Genomic DNA, 18565 nt, shown 5'->3' with positions numbered 1-18565 from the left:
TTCCGAGATACGGAGACGCGTGGGAGGATTTTAGGACTCTTTTTCCATACGTGGATTGAACAGAGATGATTTCGACCGCCTTACCCAACTAAGAGAGGTAATTCCATAAGAAAAACGGTATGGAAAAGTTTTTTTTTTCGTTTTCCAAAAAAGGGAGTCAAATGTTATGTCTTTGAGAACCTCTTAAATTTAACAAAGTTTTTTTTGGAGATTTAACATCGTAAATACTTTGACTTTTTCTCGCAGGTGACAACAGCAATGCTTCAACGGCGCGTCTGTCTGTCCCTCTCCAAATCGTCCAGAGAGGATTTAAGCGTCGCTCATTTCGAATAAGTCGAGAAGTCAGTGAAGATGAGAGCTCTGCAAACATTCCTGTTTCTTTTCCTCCTGCACCAGGTGAGTTGTAAAAGGACTGAACGAGACCGAATATGTAGAAATATGCGTGTAGAAATATGTGTCTGTGTGTGTGTTCAATACGGCTGCAAAGAGAAAGTAGAGATTTACATGAGACAGTAGCCTAAGTGGCTGTAACGTGCTCTCTGTTTTTTTATGATAGTCTTGTTGTCCCCTTTACAAGGCATTCGTTTGTCTTGTTTTAGATTGGCCTATTTATATGTATATGTTAATATGTTAGGTTGTATTTAAAATATGTTGTAATTTCATCATCCTGCATCATATAACTCATGCAATATTTGTAAGATGTATTACTCACACACATAATGGCAAATTACAATTCATTTAATTACACAGTCAACACGAAATCCTTATTAAGTCTAACAAGGGTTAAGCTTTTTGGTTATTTGAACTTACAGGCCACTTCTATCCAAATATATACACACACACACACACACACACACACACACACACACACACACACACACACACACACACACACACACACACACACACACACACACACACACACATACATATATATATATTACAGCATTTATTAAATTAAAGGATACATACCAATATATTTGTATGGGTGATCTATGCAGCCTATATAAAGCATATATTATAGCCTAAATAGCCCAGTTTATTGGATTATTTCAATAGCCATAATGTGTAATAACATATGCACTTAATTCACCTTTTAGTGTCGGAAATATCTCACTGATGCACTGTGAATTTTCTTAGGAAACATATAGGTATAGAATGTACTGCATTGTTCATTTGTACAATTTTACAGAACATTTAACATCATATTCCTAGTCAATGTCACTATAATGCTCATTATTATATTATAATGGACAATGTCGCAGTACTTGTAATTGAAAAGTGGAGTGAATGTAGTGTACAAAATCAGTCTACCATTCACTCACTATAAACCAGTAAATTGATGCTTGCAGTTGATCATTCATTCCATCGTGGTGACTTTTTATATATTTTATGCCTTGGTATTCTGCTTCTGTCACTTTATTTGTGGTCGGCAATCATTTGAATTTAGCTTGCTTTAATATGATTTGACCCTTGTGTTGAATCCCTTGACTCCCATGAAGCGTCTTTGCCGTATAAGCACAATTGTGATCAGCTTTAAAAAAAAAAAAAAAAAAGAGAGAACAATAGGAGAAAATTGCAGAAGCTAAATGTTTTTCAAAGCCTGCAATGTTCCCCCATGACTTATACAATGTGATGAAATCAAAAGTCCCTGTGAATATGCGGATAATTATTTAGTATTTACCATAGATTGATTGTCTTAAGCTTCTGGACATAATCTTACTGCAGTCCAAATTTGTTTTTTTATTGCAAGCATAAGCTCCCCAAAGAAATATCATAAGCTTTAGGGATATATAAAAGGTCTATTCCCACTTTTTCCCCCTTTCCTAGCAGCCGCTGATGTCCTCCATAGGCATTTGAATAAAGTGTGGGTTTTATCCTGATCATCCTTGCTTAAATGGACTCTCGCTGTGATCAGTCCTTAACGGGAAATGTCATTTGATTGAAGAAGTTCTTCACATCTGTGCTATCCTCAAAGAGTGGGCTTCTTTAAAGATAGCCTTGAACTGTGCAGATGCAGCGCCAAAGTGCTGTCTGCTCGGTGCTGCTGTTGTAATCAGCCCTGTGTGCCTATTGGGAGCCACTGCCTGCAGCCAGAGGGGGACAGGCTGCCTCCCCAGAGAGACTCTCTTCATATGCCTCAGTGGCTTCCCTATCCCAGCAGACCCACCACAGTCTGACTGAGGACGCATTGGCCCTTATCAATATCAATATTCCCCCACCTTCCCGTGGATGAAAAAATACCTTATTTTATTTTTTACCAGGTCCGACTCATTGAAAGTGCGAAAAATGCACCAAAGTGTCTCGAGTTGCAAACAATCTTTCTTAGTATGTCTACTTGATACTAGGATAGGTGGAGAAGACCGTAAGGATGAGATAGGGGTTGACATGCGATAAAGTTACAGCAGGGCTATAGTTCAACCCACGGCACAGGGTTGTTGGTACAACCGAGCAACCAGGACACCCTTTAATACCGAAAGATACCTTTTGATTGTTTGAAGTTAAGTCTCTAGTCTTGAGGCCGAACCCCTTCCAAAAACAAGAAACCAAAAAACACTATATTCTTACTCTGGCCATCTTCATACACACTCACACACACACACAGAAAAACAGCCAGAACATGAATCAAACGGCCGTAACCCCAGCCCCTAGCATCTGTGCCATACCCCAGGGACAAATAAGAGGGTCAAAGCCATCCTGGGAGAATCCATTCTTCCTCATGACATCTGCTGCAGTTATCCTCTGTGCAATGACAGCACAACAATGTAGATGAAGATAAAACATACTTGAGAGCCCTGCACTCTCTCTCCCCCCCCCCCCCCTCTCCTCTCTGCCTGGTCCCATCCTGCCTTCTATGGAAAGTATGGATTAAGTGTGAGAAGACGTTGACAAAGTCTATTACGCCTTTGTATCTTTTTTTCGCCCGGGTAGGAGCTCTTTGGTAATATTATGTCACGACAAAGCATTTACTGTAAGTGGCCCCCATGCCAAGAGGATCAGAGGTGGTGTTCCGACGCAAAGCTAACTACTAGCTCTTCTGTCAGCGCAGAAAAAAAAAAACACAGCCCAGGGTCGGGACTGAGCGCGGCCAGAGCGAGCATCTTGATAGACGGGTGTGACGCATTAAAGAGACAACGCTTAGCCCGGTTCCTGGTAAGCTGAACACGTCTTGTCTTCTGGAAAACGCCATACACGCTTGGAGTTCATCCCCGCAACTCTTGATGTGCACTGATTTGAGGGATTACAAGTCATTTCTCAAGGGGGTCTTGTGTGTTCATTTCAACACTTTAACCATTCATTTATTTACATCAAGTCACTTGAATATGTATCTGTTCATCCATCAATTGAAGAAATGGGAAATCAGTACAACGAGAGACGTCGATTTGGTTCAGTTTTAGATGCTAATAGTTTTGGCTAATAAAAAAAAGCCTTTTTCCGCACTTGCATGTCTTCTGTGCAGTGCTGGAGTGAGACAGTGAGAGCTCCATTCAAAGTCAAAGAGGGGTTCTGGCAAGGACAACAGTTTTATCCCCGTCTTCATAACAAAACACAAATTCTACATGAATTCCCTCTCTGAGGGCTCTTTAACCCTTTCCCCCTTCCCCATGCTCAATTAGCTTTGCTTTTATTATTTATTTATTGTATATTTAAAGGCAACTTAACACTGGGAAGTGTAATAAAATGTACAGTGGGGGGGATTAGGAGCAGCTCTTTAATCTCACGCTTCTGATAATACTGCATGGGCTGATTGATTAGTTTTTCAGGAAGCTTATGTCAGAAAAACCTAATCCGTCTTTGGATTGTGCCAGCCTTGTAAGGTTTTGCGCGCTGCCACTTTATCATGGCGGCGAATTACAGAGCTGCTGGGCTGTGATAAGGTCCTCGTCTCTTTTACAGACCTCACCGCCCAAAACCCCTGTACAGCATCCCCCCCCTCCCCTCCGCTCTCCTCCCCACCCTCCCCTCTCCCTTTGGACAATACGAAAAAAATTGTGTTTATATTCTTCACATCCCTGCTCTGCCTGGTCCTCACATCAACCTCTTCCACTATTTGCCTTGTAAGGAAGAGAGAGAGAGAGAGCGAGATAGAGAGAGAGAGAGAGGCAGAGAGAGAGCAAAAGAGAGTGGAACTTAAGTCTTCAAAAAGCCACCAGAGAAATTGGGTGGGGAGCGAGAGAAAAAATGAGAGAGGAAAATGGCAGGCAGGCCAGTTTTGAAAAAAAAATCTGTGGAAGTGATTAAACATGGATTGAGAGAGTGAAGGGGGCCTTGTATGCATGTGCTGCCTCCCAGGAATCATTTTGGAGCTTACATGGTGCCGATGTGTATCTATGCTCATATTGGGGTCACAATCTCTCTAGCCAGAAGGCTTGACTAGATAATCCCTCATAAACAATACTGTCCGTGGCATTTGCAGTCCTCGGCCCGTACATCGTCTCAGACCTCTGAAGAAAAGGTCGTCAATTCTGCAACTTAAAGCCCTCGTAACGCTGCTCGCAGACACTACAGGTTGTATTGACCGCGCCGGGCCGTGCCACCTAATCCTTTTGGCAACCATCAATCATAATTGTGCACGTAATGGCAATAAATCCATGATAAAGGTCCTGAGAATGAAGAGAAAGAAGTGTGAAATGATTGATAGGTGTGACACGATTGCCCTTTTGGGTTGACGGGAACCATCATTTGGCTGTGGGATGACACCATTACAAGACTTAAGTCAAACAATTATGAGCAGCCCGATTACTTCCGCCTCCAGTCTCTCTCGTTTTCGGAAGATTCAAGATACATTTAATTGTAACTAAAACCTAAATATCATTCCCCCCCAGCACTTAACTACCAGAGAAAATGGACTAACAATTTAAGAATAGGTCTTAACAGATAGTAAAATAATAATGCAAACACATAATGCAAAAACATAAAACATGACAGTGGAACGGCAGCCCCAGCACAGAATGTCAAAGTGCTATGAAAAGTGCAATAGTCAGATAGCAACCACAGTGTGTAAAATAAGTGAAGTTCTGGGAAGCTCTCTTAAGAGCAAGTCACACCCAGTCGGTGTGGCGGCTCTGGTGCAGGAAACATTATGTTTAATATGATGTCAGGTTTTCCCTGATCTTGGTCCACAGCTATGAATTTTTATGGGCGGCGTGCAGCCCCGAGGCACTGTCAGATGTAGAGGCCCCCCTCTACCTTATAGCATTGTCATTACCGCTGTGCAGGGTCAGAAACATCCAGCACTCTCTGAAGCACTGCACAGCCACTCCGCTTATCAGCTATTTTAACCATCTGCATCGCTTTTCACTGCAACAAAACAAAAGGCGGGGATCGGTTAAAGCTATAGTGCGTACCTTTTGAAGCACTATGGCGTAAGAAATGAATGTCGGATAGGATGAAGCAATCGGCAAACAGGTTGACACAAAGTTGATTACGCCTATCAGCTCCACAAAACTCTCTCTGTATTTCTCAGTATGGCAGCGTTTACAAACGGGTGTCACCCCCTGACACTGATGCAGCGTGTTGCAATTTCTCAGAATTTCTCATGGGGTCTAGAGAAGTTACGCGCTATAGCTTTTATTGTCTATAGGGCGGGCATTTTGTCTAAATCGTGTGCGGAGGATGTAATATCATCTTGGGAATCATAGTATCACTTTTTGCTTTTGTTAAATCAAACGTTTCAGTAGTCGTCTTTTGGCTGTACCGTTCTCCATTCATGTCAGCATTAGCGTGATAAGCTACGTCGTCCCATCTAGTAAGCAGCACCTTAGCACAGCTCCTGCCTTTGAATGCTTTTGTATTTCCCCAACACTCTGACATATAAAGTTTTTAATTACCACCTGGTTTGGTTTCTTTGGAGAAGGCAATCACGCTCCATGTCAGCGCTGTGGGAAATGATTGACCCCTTTAATTAAAACGTGTGTTGCTTTCCTGTACAAGGCAAGGTGTGACAGCTTTAGAATAAGCACAATAAATCTCCTTTCTGATTATTTTCAGCTTTGCATTTCCTCGCCTGCCTGCGGGCTTTGAGGCCTTTTCTTTTCAGCATGTCATTTCCAGCCCCTAACAAAGCACTGTCAGCTCCCCTCTGTCTTTGTATACTCCTTGTGAAGTACCTGTCTTCAGAGCTACGAGGAGAAAAAAAAAAAAATGGAAGCAGCAACGTCTCTCCTACTTTTGTTTCTTCTTCAAAGGGCGCTGTTTCTGTGAAATCAGTCGAGGCGCAATCTGCTGCGAGAACAGAAACATTTGCTCTGTCAAATTTAGTGGCGGCACGCTTGAGCAAATCAAGCAGGAAATATTTCTGAATTAAACGCCGGTATCGTTTGCTGCACGGATTTGGAAGGAGAAGGAAAACTGAAGTTGTCACACGCACGCAAGAATCCGCACACACACACACCCACACACATGCACGCACGCACGCACACACACACACACACACACACACACCTCATACACACACACACACACACACACACTAAGATTACGTCTTCCAGAAATTAAAGTGACAAACAAATAATATCAAAATCCTGAATTATTTATTTCAGAAGAACATAGAAACATGTCTCTTGAAGTATAAGCCTCAAGTATTTACATTTTATTAATTTTTTACAAAGTATAGAAGGTGTTGTTCCAAACTGGTCAAGAAGAGAATGATAATTACACGGAGTCCATGGTGCTTCTTGGTGTGTTATCAGACATACGGGGAGGTGTGCTCATGCTGCAGGTGTCAGAAGCCAGCGCAGGAGTTGGTGCTTTGACCATGTAAGGGGATTATGAAAGTGATGATGCGTTGAAAGGTAGCGCCTGCCTCAAAGTGAAGGGCTCAGGGCTCTGCCGCTGTCAAACGTGGCAGGCGCTAAGATAACACAAGTATCCAGATTACCTGCAGGCTCTGCTCCCGTGCCGAAACACCTTCCCTTTCTGCTTGTCTTCTTCTCTCATCGTGGGATCTTTGCTAACGTTCTCTGAGCTCTCTGACATCGCAGCTTCATTTAAATTTTCCCACCAACATCCCTCTTTCACCCCCACCCTCTTTCGCAAAACCCCCTACGGGCCATGCCTTATAGATGCAGAAGGAAATAAAATCCCATCAAATCAAATGTATTTTACAAAGGAGGCAGTGGCACGTGTTTTTAAAATTGGGACTCATAATGCGATTTTGGATTTTTTTTTTATTGGTTTTCATGCAGTCATGTAATCTTTGAAATGAAAGCCTTGAACACAAAAGCCTCTGTCACTTTAATTAATATGCGCAGCTATAAATTAAACTCCGAAGCAAATTAGCCCCCACTTGACCTTATGCTGCTTACATGTTAATGCATGTCCCAATAATAGTATCATAAATAATAACATACCACTCACATTGTCCATTCTGCCACACAGTGAGTACTTTTGAAATGTTTTGGGTACACTTAACTGATACTTTTGCATTCAGAACGTCATAGAATATTTTTACCATTCGCCACATCCCTCAATGGCTGTAGGTCTCCAAATCATTTCATCACTCTGCAGAAATCACTTGACTTTGAGTTTCGGATGACATTTTCAGCATCTCATAGGCACAATGCTGTTTGAGTGGCCCTTTCCATCCTGATAGGGATACACAGTGGGGAGGGGGTGGGGGGACCATTTGAGTTGTCAAATATTTTAGAATACATTTTTTTGAAGTTGCCAAAGTTTAGCTCTATCAACAACAGCTTCATTATAAAAACGCTGATCGGTATCAGCATTCAAAAAGTATTTTAGCTGAACAGAAGAATGAGGTTTAAAAAAAACAAAAATCAGAAATATGACACAACCGGCTCATGAGCTTGTCGCAGTTACTCTATTAATAACAGCTGCAATCACCTTTCCCTTCCTGCTGCCTGAAAGGGAGTAGGGGCAATCTGGACTTAATAATGAAACAATAAGACAAGAACAGGAGTGCTGGGTGATATTGACACTGCTTTGCTGCTTCATGCTGTAGATCTTTAAAAAAAATACCTTCCAGTATTATCCAGATATATACAGCTCTGGAAAAAAATTAGGAGAGACCACTCCAAATGTTCAGTGTCTCTCGTTTGACTAGGCATATGTTTGAGTAAAATTAACATTTTGGTTTCATTCCATAAACTACTGACAATATTTCTACCAAATTCCCATTACAAATATTGTCATTAAGAGCATTTCCATTAAGTAATGTAGAGATGAAGATTTAAGAAAAAATCCTGACTGGTCTCTATACTTTTTTTCCAGAGCTCTATATATGTATGTATCTATTTCATTTGTGAAGTTTATCAGGGGACATTGGAGTATGTCCCCCCCAAAAAGTTTAAGTGAGGCGTAGTTTGATCACTGTCAGTTGTTGGGAGGTGAGAGGAAGAGAAGCTTGTTTTTTGACTAACCAAAACTGACGCTATAAACCTGACTAATAACTCACATGGTTTGATTTATATGCTAGCCACAAGAGGGTTACGTTATGTGCTATAATGAATGCTAATCATGGGACCGAAGAAGCCCCGAGTGACATCATGAGCAGTCAGATAACATTTTGCCATGAAATGTGGGGACGAAAAAAGACTCATCACATGGTTTAGTTTATTATGAAAACATGCGTTCGAACTTTATGAGCTCAATGGGAACTTGTTTGTTGTATTTGTGTCAGAATAGAAAAGTATTTGATATATACTCAGAGAATGTCCAGTGAGCTTCATATTTACCATTTCCTGAAGAGGATAGTATTTACAAGTAGGTGCATTTGCTCTCTGTCAATGCATTTTTTTTATTGTACTTTCACTTTTGAGGTGAAGTCAGTGTTGGAGGAACAGCTGTGGAGCTGGTAGAGATAATGTGTCTTGCTTGGGGACATTCTGCAGGAGGAAGCACAAAGAAGAAAAATTACCTATAGCGTTTGAATGATGGACTCTTTGGGTGTTGCTAAATGGTGTGGACCTTGGTGTTCCTTTGGTATTCATGTTATTCTCATGATGATTGACAAGGCACCCGAACGCTCCTGCACTGCTGTGGTGCAGTATAAAAAAATCTCTCAATATCGAATCAGCGTGGAGAATGTAAAGAATAAAAGCATAACAGAACTCACCCGGTGCGCCGGCTCATTGTTTCTTCCTCGGTCTGCCATTAGATCATTTTTGATCACAGTTTGCGCCGCACATTTAACATTGAGTGGAGTGCATTTGGAGTGCATTTAATGTGCAGCAATTATTACCTCTAATAATAATCCCCTTCCCACCTCTCTGCCCGAGCTTGCGTCGTGATGTCGCCAGCACACTTGTAGTAACATATTATTTTATTTTCATGACAACTACAGTATGTGAGGCAGGTTTTGTGGTCAGGTTTTTGTCTTGCTTCTGTCAACAGTAACAGACAGATATCCTACGGAGATGCAGACATGGAGACTCTGCTGTGATTAAAGAAATGATAACCCCAGCATCACTTTCCACAGCCTGTCATTCCCACTCCTCTCACCATCAACAGTGCAGTTGGTCTGGTGTTAACATACAGAGGTGTTGACTGGAGATGAGCCTTTGAAGGTCAGCATGACCATTATACGGCCACATAAATACATTTTATTTGGTATATTTGATGTATTGTCTCAAACCATGTAATAAGAACAGAAAAACATCTCACCCTTTTAAAGCTAGAGTTCGTAAATGTCTTCATATAAATGAATGTGGGTTACATTCAAACCATTGCCGAACGAGTTGACACAAAGTTGATAGCCCATCAGCTCCACAAAACCCTGACACTGGCGCAATGGCTGAAATCCCATGAAGCACCGCCGCCAACAACATATTTCAGTTGAAGATTCCACTGCTAAGAAAAAAACCTGTACATAGAGCAGAAATAATTAAAATCCATGTGCGATCTCCGAAGGTTTACCTCGTGAAGATGCGCCGACAGTGTTGTTGTAATTGCTCAGAATTCCTCATGGGGGCACTCCTACATTTGAGGCTACAAATGTAGGAGTGCATTGAATACTGGCTTCTCTCTATTCAATCACCACAAATATGTAGATGATGAATTCAGCTTACACACTCACATTCAATATTGGTCAGAGCCCCCGACGTCTTAAGTGGGAGTGTTAAAGACATTAGAGGCTTGTGGTCCGTCTCATTCTCACAGAGGTCAGGTGCTAATGGCCTAAAGGATTATACCGGCGGCGGCGGTGGGCAGATATGCTACATGCACACACAGACACTAACCGTAGCCTTCTGTGATTGGTAAGGTGCCCCCCGGTGTAGATTTGCTGCTGCGAGTCCACCACAGCGCTGAAGCACCTGCCATGTGTTTCCCTGGACGGCCTCTGATTAAAAGTGATGGCTCTGGAGCGTGAGGCTGCTCCAGCCATCAGAGCAGCAATCTATTCTTCAGCGGGCGTGTAGACTCTCCCTCTGGGCCGCCTGCGAGCGCCTCCGGGGCCTTCTCTCTCCTGGAACTGGCTGTGGGTGTGTGAATCATTACAAATGATATGCCCCGGAACGTCAGGAGGAGGAAGAAGAAGGACGTGGGGCAAAGGGGATTGTAGAAGCTATAGGCTGAGAAAGGTTTTAATGTGAGTGAAAGCCGCCTGTCATGTCGGATGCTTGGAAGCAAGAGGCTGCAGTCAATCTGGCAAACACTCTGCAGTTTAATTGGTGAAAACTTAGGAAGATTCTAAGGGACCCCCGAAAAATATTACAACATTAGACAATTTTTAATTTACCTATCGTCATTCATCAATAGTTGACATTAAAAGGAATGTAATATTTACTATGTACTGCCTAAAATAATGGTTCATTTTTCTTTTTTTCTGGCATAAATGACCCATCTTTAGCGTGAGTACACACCCTCTATTTACAGAACAACTGCCCAGTGAAAGAAACCTATTGATTTAGCGCCACCATCAAGCAGTTTCATTTTCTTTTTGTAGTCCATTTACACTTAAACACCTAATTTTCTAGTTAGTATATTTAATTAAAAAAATATCCTGCTTATTAAATTTTTTTGTTTGTTACATCATTTTATAATTGATACTATTGGTCTTAATGTTTCAATTTTTTCAATTTAAAAGGTGATTTTTGAGGTTTGCATTTATGTTGAGAAATTTCAGTTAATTTTACTATTAAAATGTCATTTACACAATAAAAAATGGCCTTTCGCACATTTTATTTCTAGAATACTAGTCGTGTGTCTGGTGGTGGGGCCCAATATCTTTTCAAGTGGCCCAACATCCCTGGTGTCGCCCCTGTTATGGCCGCCCTAATATGGCAGGTGTTGTGTTGCAATAGTGATAGGAAAGACTAACTGACGGCGGTGGCAAAGCCGGTGTAATTTCCAATGGACGTCCAGATTTTTACTACGTGGAAGCGCATCAAGTTAATGAAGCTGCAGACACAGAAAATTAGCAGAGAAATGAATTGCACCACCAAAGTGAGGTCAATTTGCACAGATAAATCCATGAAGAACAGTGGAGTGCATCATTGGAAGTGCTCTGCTTGCACTGATGAGCAGGTTAATTGCCCATTTTGTTTATTGTGAGGAAGATGCCTGAAACCAATTTTCCCCAGACACATATCCCGACCTTATGTGCTGGAAAAAAATAAACTATATGGCAAACTCAAAAACACATTATTTTGATATGCAGAGGCTCCCATACAGGACCAAATAAATAAATACAAATTATACAGGAAAGCAGATCTGACCATGAGTGGAGGAGGAGGGGGGAAGAGGGGGGGGGGGGCACACTGTCAAGCTTTTTGCCCGGCTGATAGAGATTCCATTGTCGGCATCAAAACAACAGCGTATAGCCTTGCCCCGCGGCCCAGAACCCATCACAGTCGAGTACAATGTCGCCCCGCAAAATGCATTTTAACGGCATCTCTTCAGATGATCCAGAAGCCAGATGTCACTGGCTTCTTAATAACTTTCTAGAGGCTAGTTCTGGTCACTGTGGCAATTACCTTTATGTCAGGCCTCTAAAAGATATGTCTACCCACGGGACAAGCAAGGCAGCCAGCTCCATAATGCTCATTACAGATGAATGTCGGGGCTGATTCATCCGGACTCAGTGTGGGGGGCTCGCTGCTGCTCAGACCACTGTCAGTATTTAAGTAGCCCTTAATACCTCTGGATAGTATTGATTGACACAACACTACAGTACAAGTGGCTTAAGGATGGAGTCTTTACTAAGGATCATTGAACTAATAGTGTGTACACCTTTTATTCAACATTTAATTTACTACTAAAGTCTTGGAGATACAAAAAGAGCAGCAAGAACAAGGACCATTTTAAAGGGTGAAAATAAACTTTTCACACAGACACGTTAAACAAGAAGAGAAAAGTATTTTAAAGCAGGTACCATTTAATATCTATGAAATAGCTCACTTCAAAGGCTTGTTTGTGAAAAAGACTTGTGAGGGAAGCTCTCTCTGCAGTAACAACGTTTTGCGGTATATCACAATACCAAGGTGCACAGACAGAGAGTTTAACTCAGCTGTGGATGCACTTTTGACTCGAGTTAGAGAATGTGACAGGAGGATCGAGTGCAATAATTGCTTGTGAAGTAAGATAAAAGGCTGGGGATGTATAAGTAATTTGCCCAACTCTGCCTCCAGTATAAATAACTTGGTTTTTTCTCCTCTGATAGGAGAGGCAGTGACAGCTTAGACTGAGTGTGTGTGCGTACTTGAAGGATGCTGTGGAGGATGAACTTTCCAAACCGTCACGCCGACATACTTGTTAATGAGACAAACTTAGTTGTACGTTATAGACAATTTATCTGTAATGATATTTGATCTGTTGAAAAAAAAGAAATCTAATATAATGGTTGACAAAAACAATAATTTCTGATATGGATCCTTTATAGTTGGTTATTAAAGAGTTGTGACCAAGATAGTTGTTGAGCTGGAAAGTTAGAAAATAATAATTTCTGGAAAAATAATGTTAATGAGACTGTTTTTAAATGACCTCAAAAGCAGTTTCTTGTAACTTATCAGTATAATGCGCTGATGACTCCTGCTTCTTACACATTTGTATATAATATCTAGTTTTGTAATGTTTTGTGTGAATATATTTGGCATTTAAAATGTAATTTAATGATTTTTAACAACTGCTAACCAAAAACTATGATTCTTGAACTCTCAGTCCTTATTTGCTCAATTGCCCAGGACTTTGACTTTCAGCCAATTATGCATCTGAGTTCAACTGAAGGTTTTAAATTGTGAATAGATTACTTTTAGACTGGCTTCAAAATAAAACATACGATGTCCACTCCACACATACACAAAATTGAATTTTGAAAACGAACAAAAAAATTGGAAAGCAATGTTTCCAGAGATTACTGTCGTAGGCATGACATTTAAAGACAGTGACTGCAATGAACTATTAACTGGAAATATCAGCCATAAGATGCTTCAGTATACGAAATATTAACACCTTTTTTTCTTACTTATATTCTCCTATTTTCTTTATGCTGGTGGATATCCGTTACAACAGCTGACATCATTTAAAGTCCATTGACCTTTATGTTGACTGCTGTATCACTAAGCCTACTCTTTTATAAGGCAGAAGTAGCTTTGACTGCTGTGGCATTGGAGGTGTTGTTATGTCTGAGCTCGGGGCTGTGACGTTCATGCACCTCTCTTTGTTTTTGTTCATCAGGACGTACAGGAAAAGGAAGACACTAAACCACACAGACAGATATCCGCGTGGCTTTGCTAACCAGTCACTTTGCCGGGTGTGTGTTTAAAAAGAGCTCTGGCGTTTTTTACAGCTCCATAAAGTCGAAGCAGTTATTATCATAATAATGCCTTGTTTCAAGTCGCCCCGAAATGCCTCTAGCAGCACAGCAGCAAAGATTAAGAAATCTTAATTAAGCTTTTGTAGATTCTCCTTCATCAGACCTTGCCTCTTTCTCTTTTTTTCTCTCTCACCACAGCGCATTGTCGTACAGAAAACCTCTGATTCCTTTAGTCTGTTTTAAAGACACACCACTTCCACCTAAATGAACGAGGTGTGAGGGTGTGTGTCTGTGTGTGTGTGTGTGTCAATGTGTGTGTGTGTACTTGGAGACCACGAGAGAGACGGAAACCAAAGCCTATGTGTCAGGGGCAAGAGCTTTTAAGTTCCCAGTGCTTCATCTCTCTCTCGGGGCATTTAAGTATTAGATATCCCTCTGCTGATCCCCTTGTTGTCACAGCAATTTCCCCAGTCGCTCGTCATACTTAAACTCCTCTCTCATTTCCATTAGAATCATCCTATACAAAGCGCACCTGAGATTTACACTAAAAAAGACTAAAAATTTGGTTTCACCTCTGCAGCTTCACAGCATGACACACAAACGTGTAACGGTTAACACCTTCCCCGACTGCTGCTTGGAAGATGAGTGCCTCGTCTGCTTTTGTTCGCAGAGGCGAGGAGACATTCCTGTTGGGAGCCCACAGATTTTAATGTTCAGCATGGCCTTGTTATTGTGATGTTGTAAGAGTCCAATCAAATTAACAGCAGAGCTCACTCGAGGTATTGCTAAGTGGCAGTATCAGTGAGGGAATACCGCCACTGCAATTGGTTTATTTATGGCTGCGGTGGCGGCTGTGATGAGCTACAGAGGGACATTATGACAGTGTTGCCTCATTCGTCCATGTTTACAGGGAGCAACTGTCTTAATTAAGAATTGTTAGAGGGCTGATGGATGGGCCCAGCACATGTCCATGTCCATGGGAGACACATTGATTTCACGTTATATATTCCGATAGCCGAGCCATTATGTCCTACGTTACGACATTAGGGTGTTACTACGGTCGGGGACGTAAGCAGCCTATAGTAAAGCAAAGTTCCAATTTGGAAGTTACAAAAGTTAAAGGTGGAGTCATCAATTTTAGAGAATGTTTGTTTTCAAAAGCACTTTTTGTCAAAATCAGTGAATATCTCCTCACAATCCGGTTCCTGTACTTACTGTGTGTTCACTGAAAATAAATCTGCCTAGGTTCTGTAAACGGCCATGTTGCTAGATATGGTGGGCACCCTTTGTTTACATACTAGTTTAGATAGCCAAGGCTGTGTAATAACACCAGATTTTTTTATTTTAGCGCACACACAGTAGGCTACTGAAAGGTAGTGGATAATGAGGAGATAATCACTGATTTTCACAATAAGCATTCACCAAAATCACTGACTCCGCCTTTAAGATGTGCGTAGCACTTGTACATGTCGAATGGAAAGGTTTAGGGATGCGAGTGTGACATCAAACAAATTGTGGCAGAAAGACCTAGTTTGTTGGCTTTGTACACATGTGTCTCAGTTAGGCTCACAGCAAAATTATAATTAGTCTGGAAGTAGTGCGCGGCAGCTCACAGTGAGAATTCCAACAGCCGTTGCTCAGTGCTTCCAACATCTGCTTCTCTCAGTGATCCCTACAACCGGGCCTGGGGAAAGCCGGCACTACTAATTACTAATAAAACTAGCTAAGCTTATTGCCGTGAATTATTCAAGCTTTATCTGAAGTGGACCAGGAATCGCTCCTGAAGCTAAAAGGCTTTGAGGTACAAGGAGGGATCACAGTTCATTGCTGCTACTGGATTAGCACTTAGCACACATACTTTGCCGCGCTGCTGTGGAAAGCCTGTCCTATTGTAGGGAACCATTACAAGCTAAAGTGCATATGCAAGGGGCACCTAAGAATAGCACCGCCGATGTGAGACCAGCTCAGATGTTGAGTCCAGGGGATTTTCATTGTCATGTAATGTGTCGTCCTAAAATATTAGAGCCCAGTCGGAGCTCATCAGTGTAGCGTATCCAAGAGGATTGCTTTGTGTATTTCTTCTTTTTTCCTCTTTGGGGCTACAAGTGTCTGTGAATAAATTGCATTACATAAAACACGTTTGTGTACTTTTTGCACTCTTTGCTTTTAGTTGAACTAATGTTGCATTTTGCACAGGGATTCATGAAAGTCATGTTTTAACTACTGGAACTACAACAGCACATGGTTCTAGAGTCATACTTCCAAAACAATTTCTTTAACTCAAAGTCCTGTGAGCAACCTCATCCCCTTTCTCTTTCTTCCTTATTGCTGTGAAACAATAGCCAGCCATTGCCATTCACACTCTGCAATGCACAGGCTTGTCAGCATCCTCACACTCAAAAGGTTCCCTCACATAGAATAAAAAAAGGAACAAGTGAATGGTAGTTAACGCAACATGCCACATGCTTAGATCAGTGTTTTTAACCAGTTCCATGCTTGAATCATTTTAAAGTCTTGTTGGCCAATTTGATTGAAGCCCAACGTTACAAAACCTGTTAAGATTCATAAAAAAAATATAGAAAAAAAATCTTGTTGCAAAATTCAGGACACTTTGGGAAATAGTAATTTGATTTTTGTGAGTTAAGTCAGAAACTCAATGATGCTTTCCTGTCACGTTACATACAAAGCTAACCAGCAACTGGTTTACATAGCTACAACATGCCTGTTTACAGAGCTTAGACTGTGTATTAACACCAGCTAAACAGTAGTATTTGGCATGAATCAGTTGTCCTGAACCTTTTGTATTTTCAATAAAATTACATATTTCCAAGGACAGTGGACTACTTCAACTTGTCTGATTACAGCTCAATACAGTATTGTCTCTCTCCATCTTTATTGCTGTCTCTTTATTCTCAGTGCTGCTGTGGCATTTTTAAAGTGCTGTCACCAGAGATAAGTTGTTAATCAGTTTTAAAACACTTGGATACGCTGATTAGGTCTGATCTGTAAAATGTATCATTTAAACCTCATTGGCATAGGTGCTATTCTGTACTATTTCTGAACAAACTAGAGACAGTACATTTAAAACTAGAGACAGTACATTTAAAAGTAAAGAGTATTTCCTTAAAAAGACAAACCAGACACGGGAGATCAACCAATCAAAAATGTGCTTATAGGATGGATAATTATTATGTCACGTTAATCAGCATCAAAGTATGGCAACATTACACGTCACTAAATCGTGTTTTTTTCCCGTCTACCTTTGCTCCGATCTCTTCAGGTCACATGCAGAAAAGTGCAGCACGGAGCGACCACCGAGCTCATCCAGTGGGCAGACGGTGAGAATGAACAGAAGATCTCTCCCACGGGGGCCAATCCACGGATCCTCAACCCCCTGCGCCTGTTTGCCAGGGGCTCCCCCGGGTTCAAGAGCAACATGAGGGAAATTACATATTTACAGAACATGGAGGACTTCTGGGACTGGTTATCTAACCAGACAGATGTTCAGGGCGGTGCACAGGCCAGAACTAAACGCAGGCCCATCGTCAAAACCGGCAAGTTCAAAAAGATGTTCGGCTGGGGCGACTTCCACTCCAACATCAAGACTGTCAAGCTCAACCTGATGATCACGGGCAAGATCGTGGACCACGGGAACGGCACCTTCAGCGTCTACTTCCGCCACAACTCCACGGGCCTGGGCAACGTGTCGGTCAGCCTGGTGCCGCCCTCCAAGGTGGTGGAGTTTGAGGTGGCCCAGCAGTCCACGCTGGAGAGCAAAGACACCACGTCCTTCAACTGTCGCATCGAGTACGAGAAGACGGACCGCAACAAGAAGACGGCCCTGTGCAGCTACGACCCGGCCACGGTCTGCTATCAGGAGCAGACGCAGAGCCACGTGTCCTGGCTGTGCTCCAAACCCTTCAAAGTCATATGCATCTACATAGCCTTTTACAGCGTGGACTATAAACTGGTGCAGAAGGTATGCCCCGACTACAACTACCATAGTGACGCGCCCTACTCCTCCACAGGATGATCTATAGCTGTTGTTAGTTCTACGTTACCAACCTTTTGTTTGATCCTCCAAACGTTAACCTCTAAGCTCCTTGTCCCCGAAATACCTAAATACCAACGTGAGACGTTGCAGGGAGTGCAACTTATAATGGGACACACTCTGGAGGGATTTTATTGCATTGTTAATAAAAAAACACTTTTGTATATACTGCAGACTGTAGTATCTATCACTTGAGATAGTTAGGTGTCCAGGGACTGGGTCTTAGGGGTTGACTTGGGATTCAGAGCTATCTAGCTATCCACCCTGGGTGATTCCCTCCCCCCCCCCCATTACCACAGCACATGTTCTCCGTAGTCTACTGGTATAATTAGCATGTTGTCCAGATGTTTTTCTTCAAGGCTAGCCTTTCTCCATAGGCAAGCAGTCTCCCTGCTGGAAGTGCATATCACTGGCTCCCTTTGCGTGCCAGTGCAGCGTCGATGCTAACACCGTCCAACCATTTCCCTCACCTCATTTAAACAGTTATGGGATGAACTATGACAAGACTTTGAGTCGTGCTAATAATTACAGTACCGAGACATACGAGTTGTTATTCAACGAGGCATAACATGAGATATTTCACTTTTGAAACATTGTGACATTTTCACTGATTAGTCCAAATGATCTGTCCAATGCCTCCCAAGTAGAGGAGCTAACATCCATTTGTTCAGAACACAGGCAGGACAGTGACTATTATTTCAGATTAGTCTGATCAATGGGTATTTTCCCCCCCCCCCCGAGTGGCTCTGAATAATTAATATGGCTGTTCAATCTATTATTTCTTATCTTTCTCTTATGTG

The 18565-nt window shown here is 41.9% G+C and overlaps 1 protein-coding gene across 1 annotated transcript; it reads left to right on the top strand.

Moving 5' to 3' along the window:
• Positions 1 to 351: 351 nt before the first annotated feature.
• nxph2a (neurexophilin 2a) lies at positions 352 to 17747 on the top strand (the record flags this gene model as incomplete). The annotated part of the gene is made up of 2 exons (XM_080037503.1): positions 352 to 396; positions 16995 to 17747. 2 exons carry the CDS (start codon positions 352 to 354, stop codon positions 17745 to 17747), a joined length of 798 nt encoding a protein of 265 aa, XP_079893629.1.
• Between the last annotated feature and the right edge of the window lie 818 nt (positions 17748 to 18565).

The sequence above is a fragment of the Ammodytes marinus genome (assembly GCF_949987685.1).
Source record: "Ammodytes marinus genome assembly, chromosome: 12".
Classification (NCBI taxonomy): domain Eukaryota; kingdom Metazoa; phylum Chordata; class Actinopteri; order Uranoscopiformes; family Ammodytidae; genus Ammodytes; species Ammodytes marinus.
Note: the sequence above shows the minus strand (reverse complement) of the source record. Positions and strands in the feature narration are given on the sequence as shown.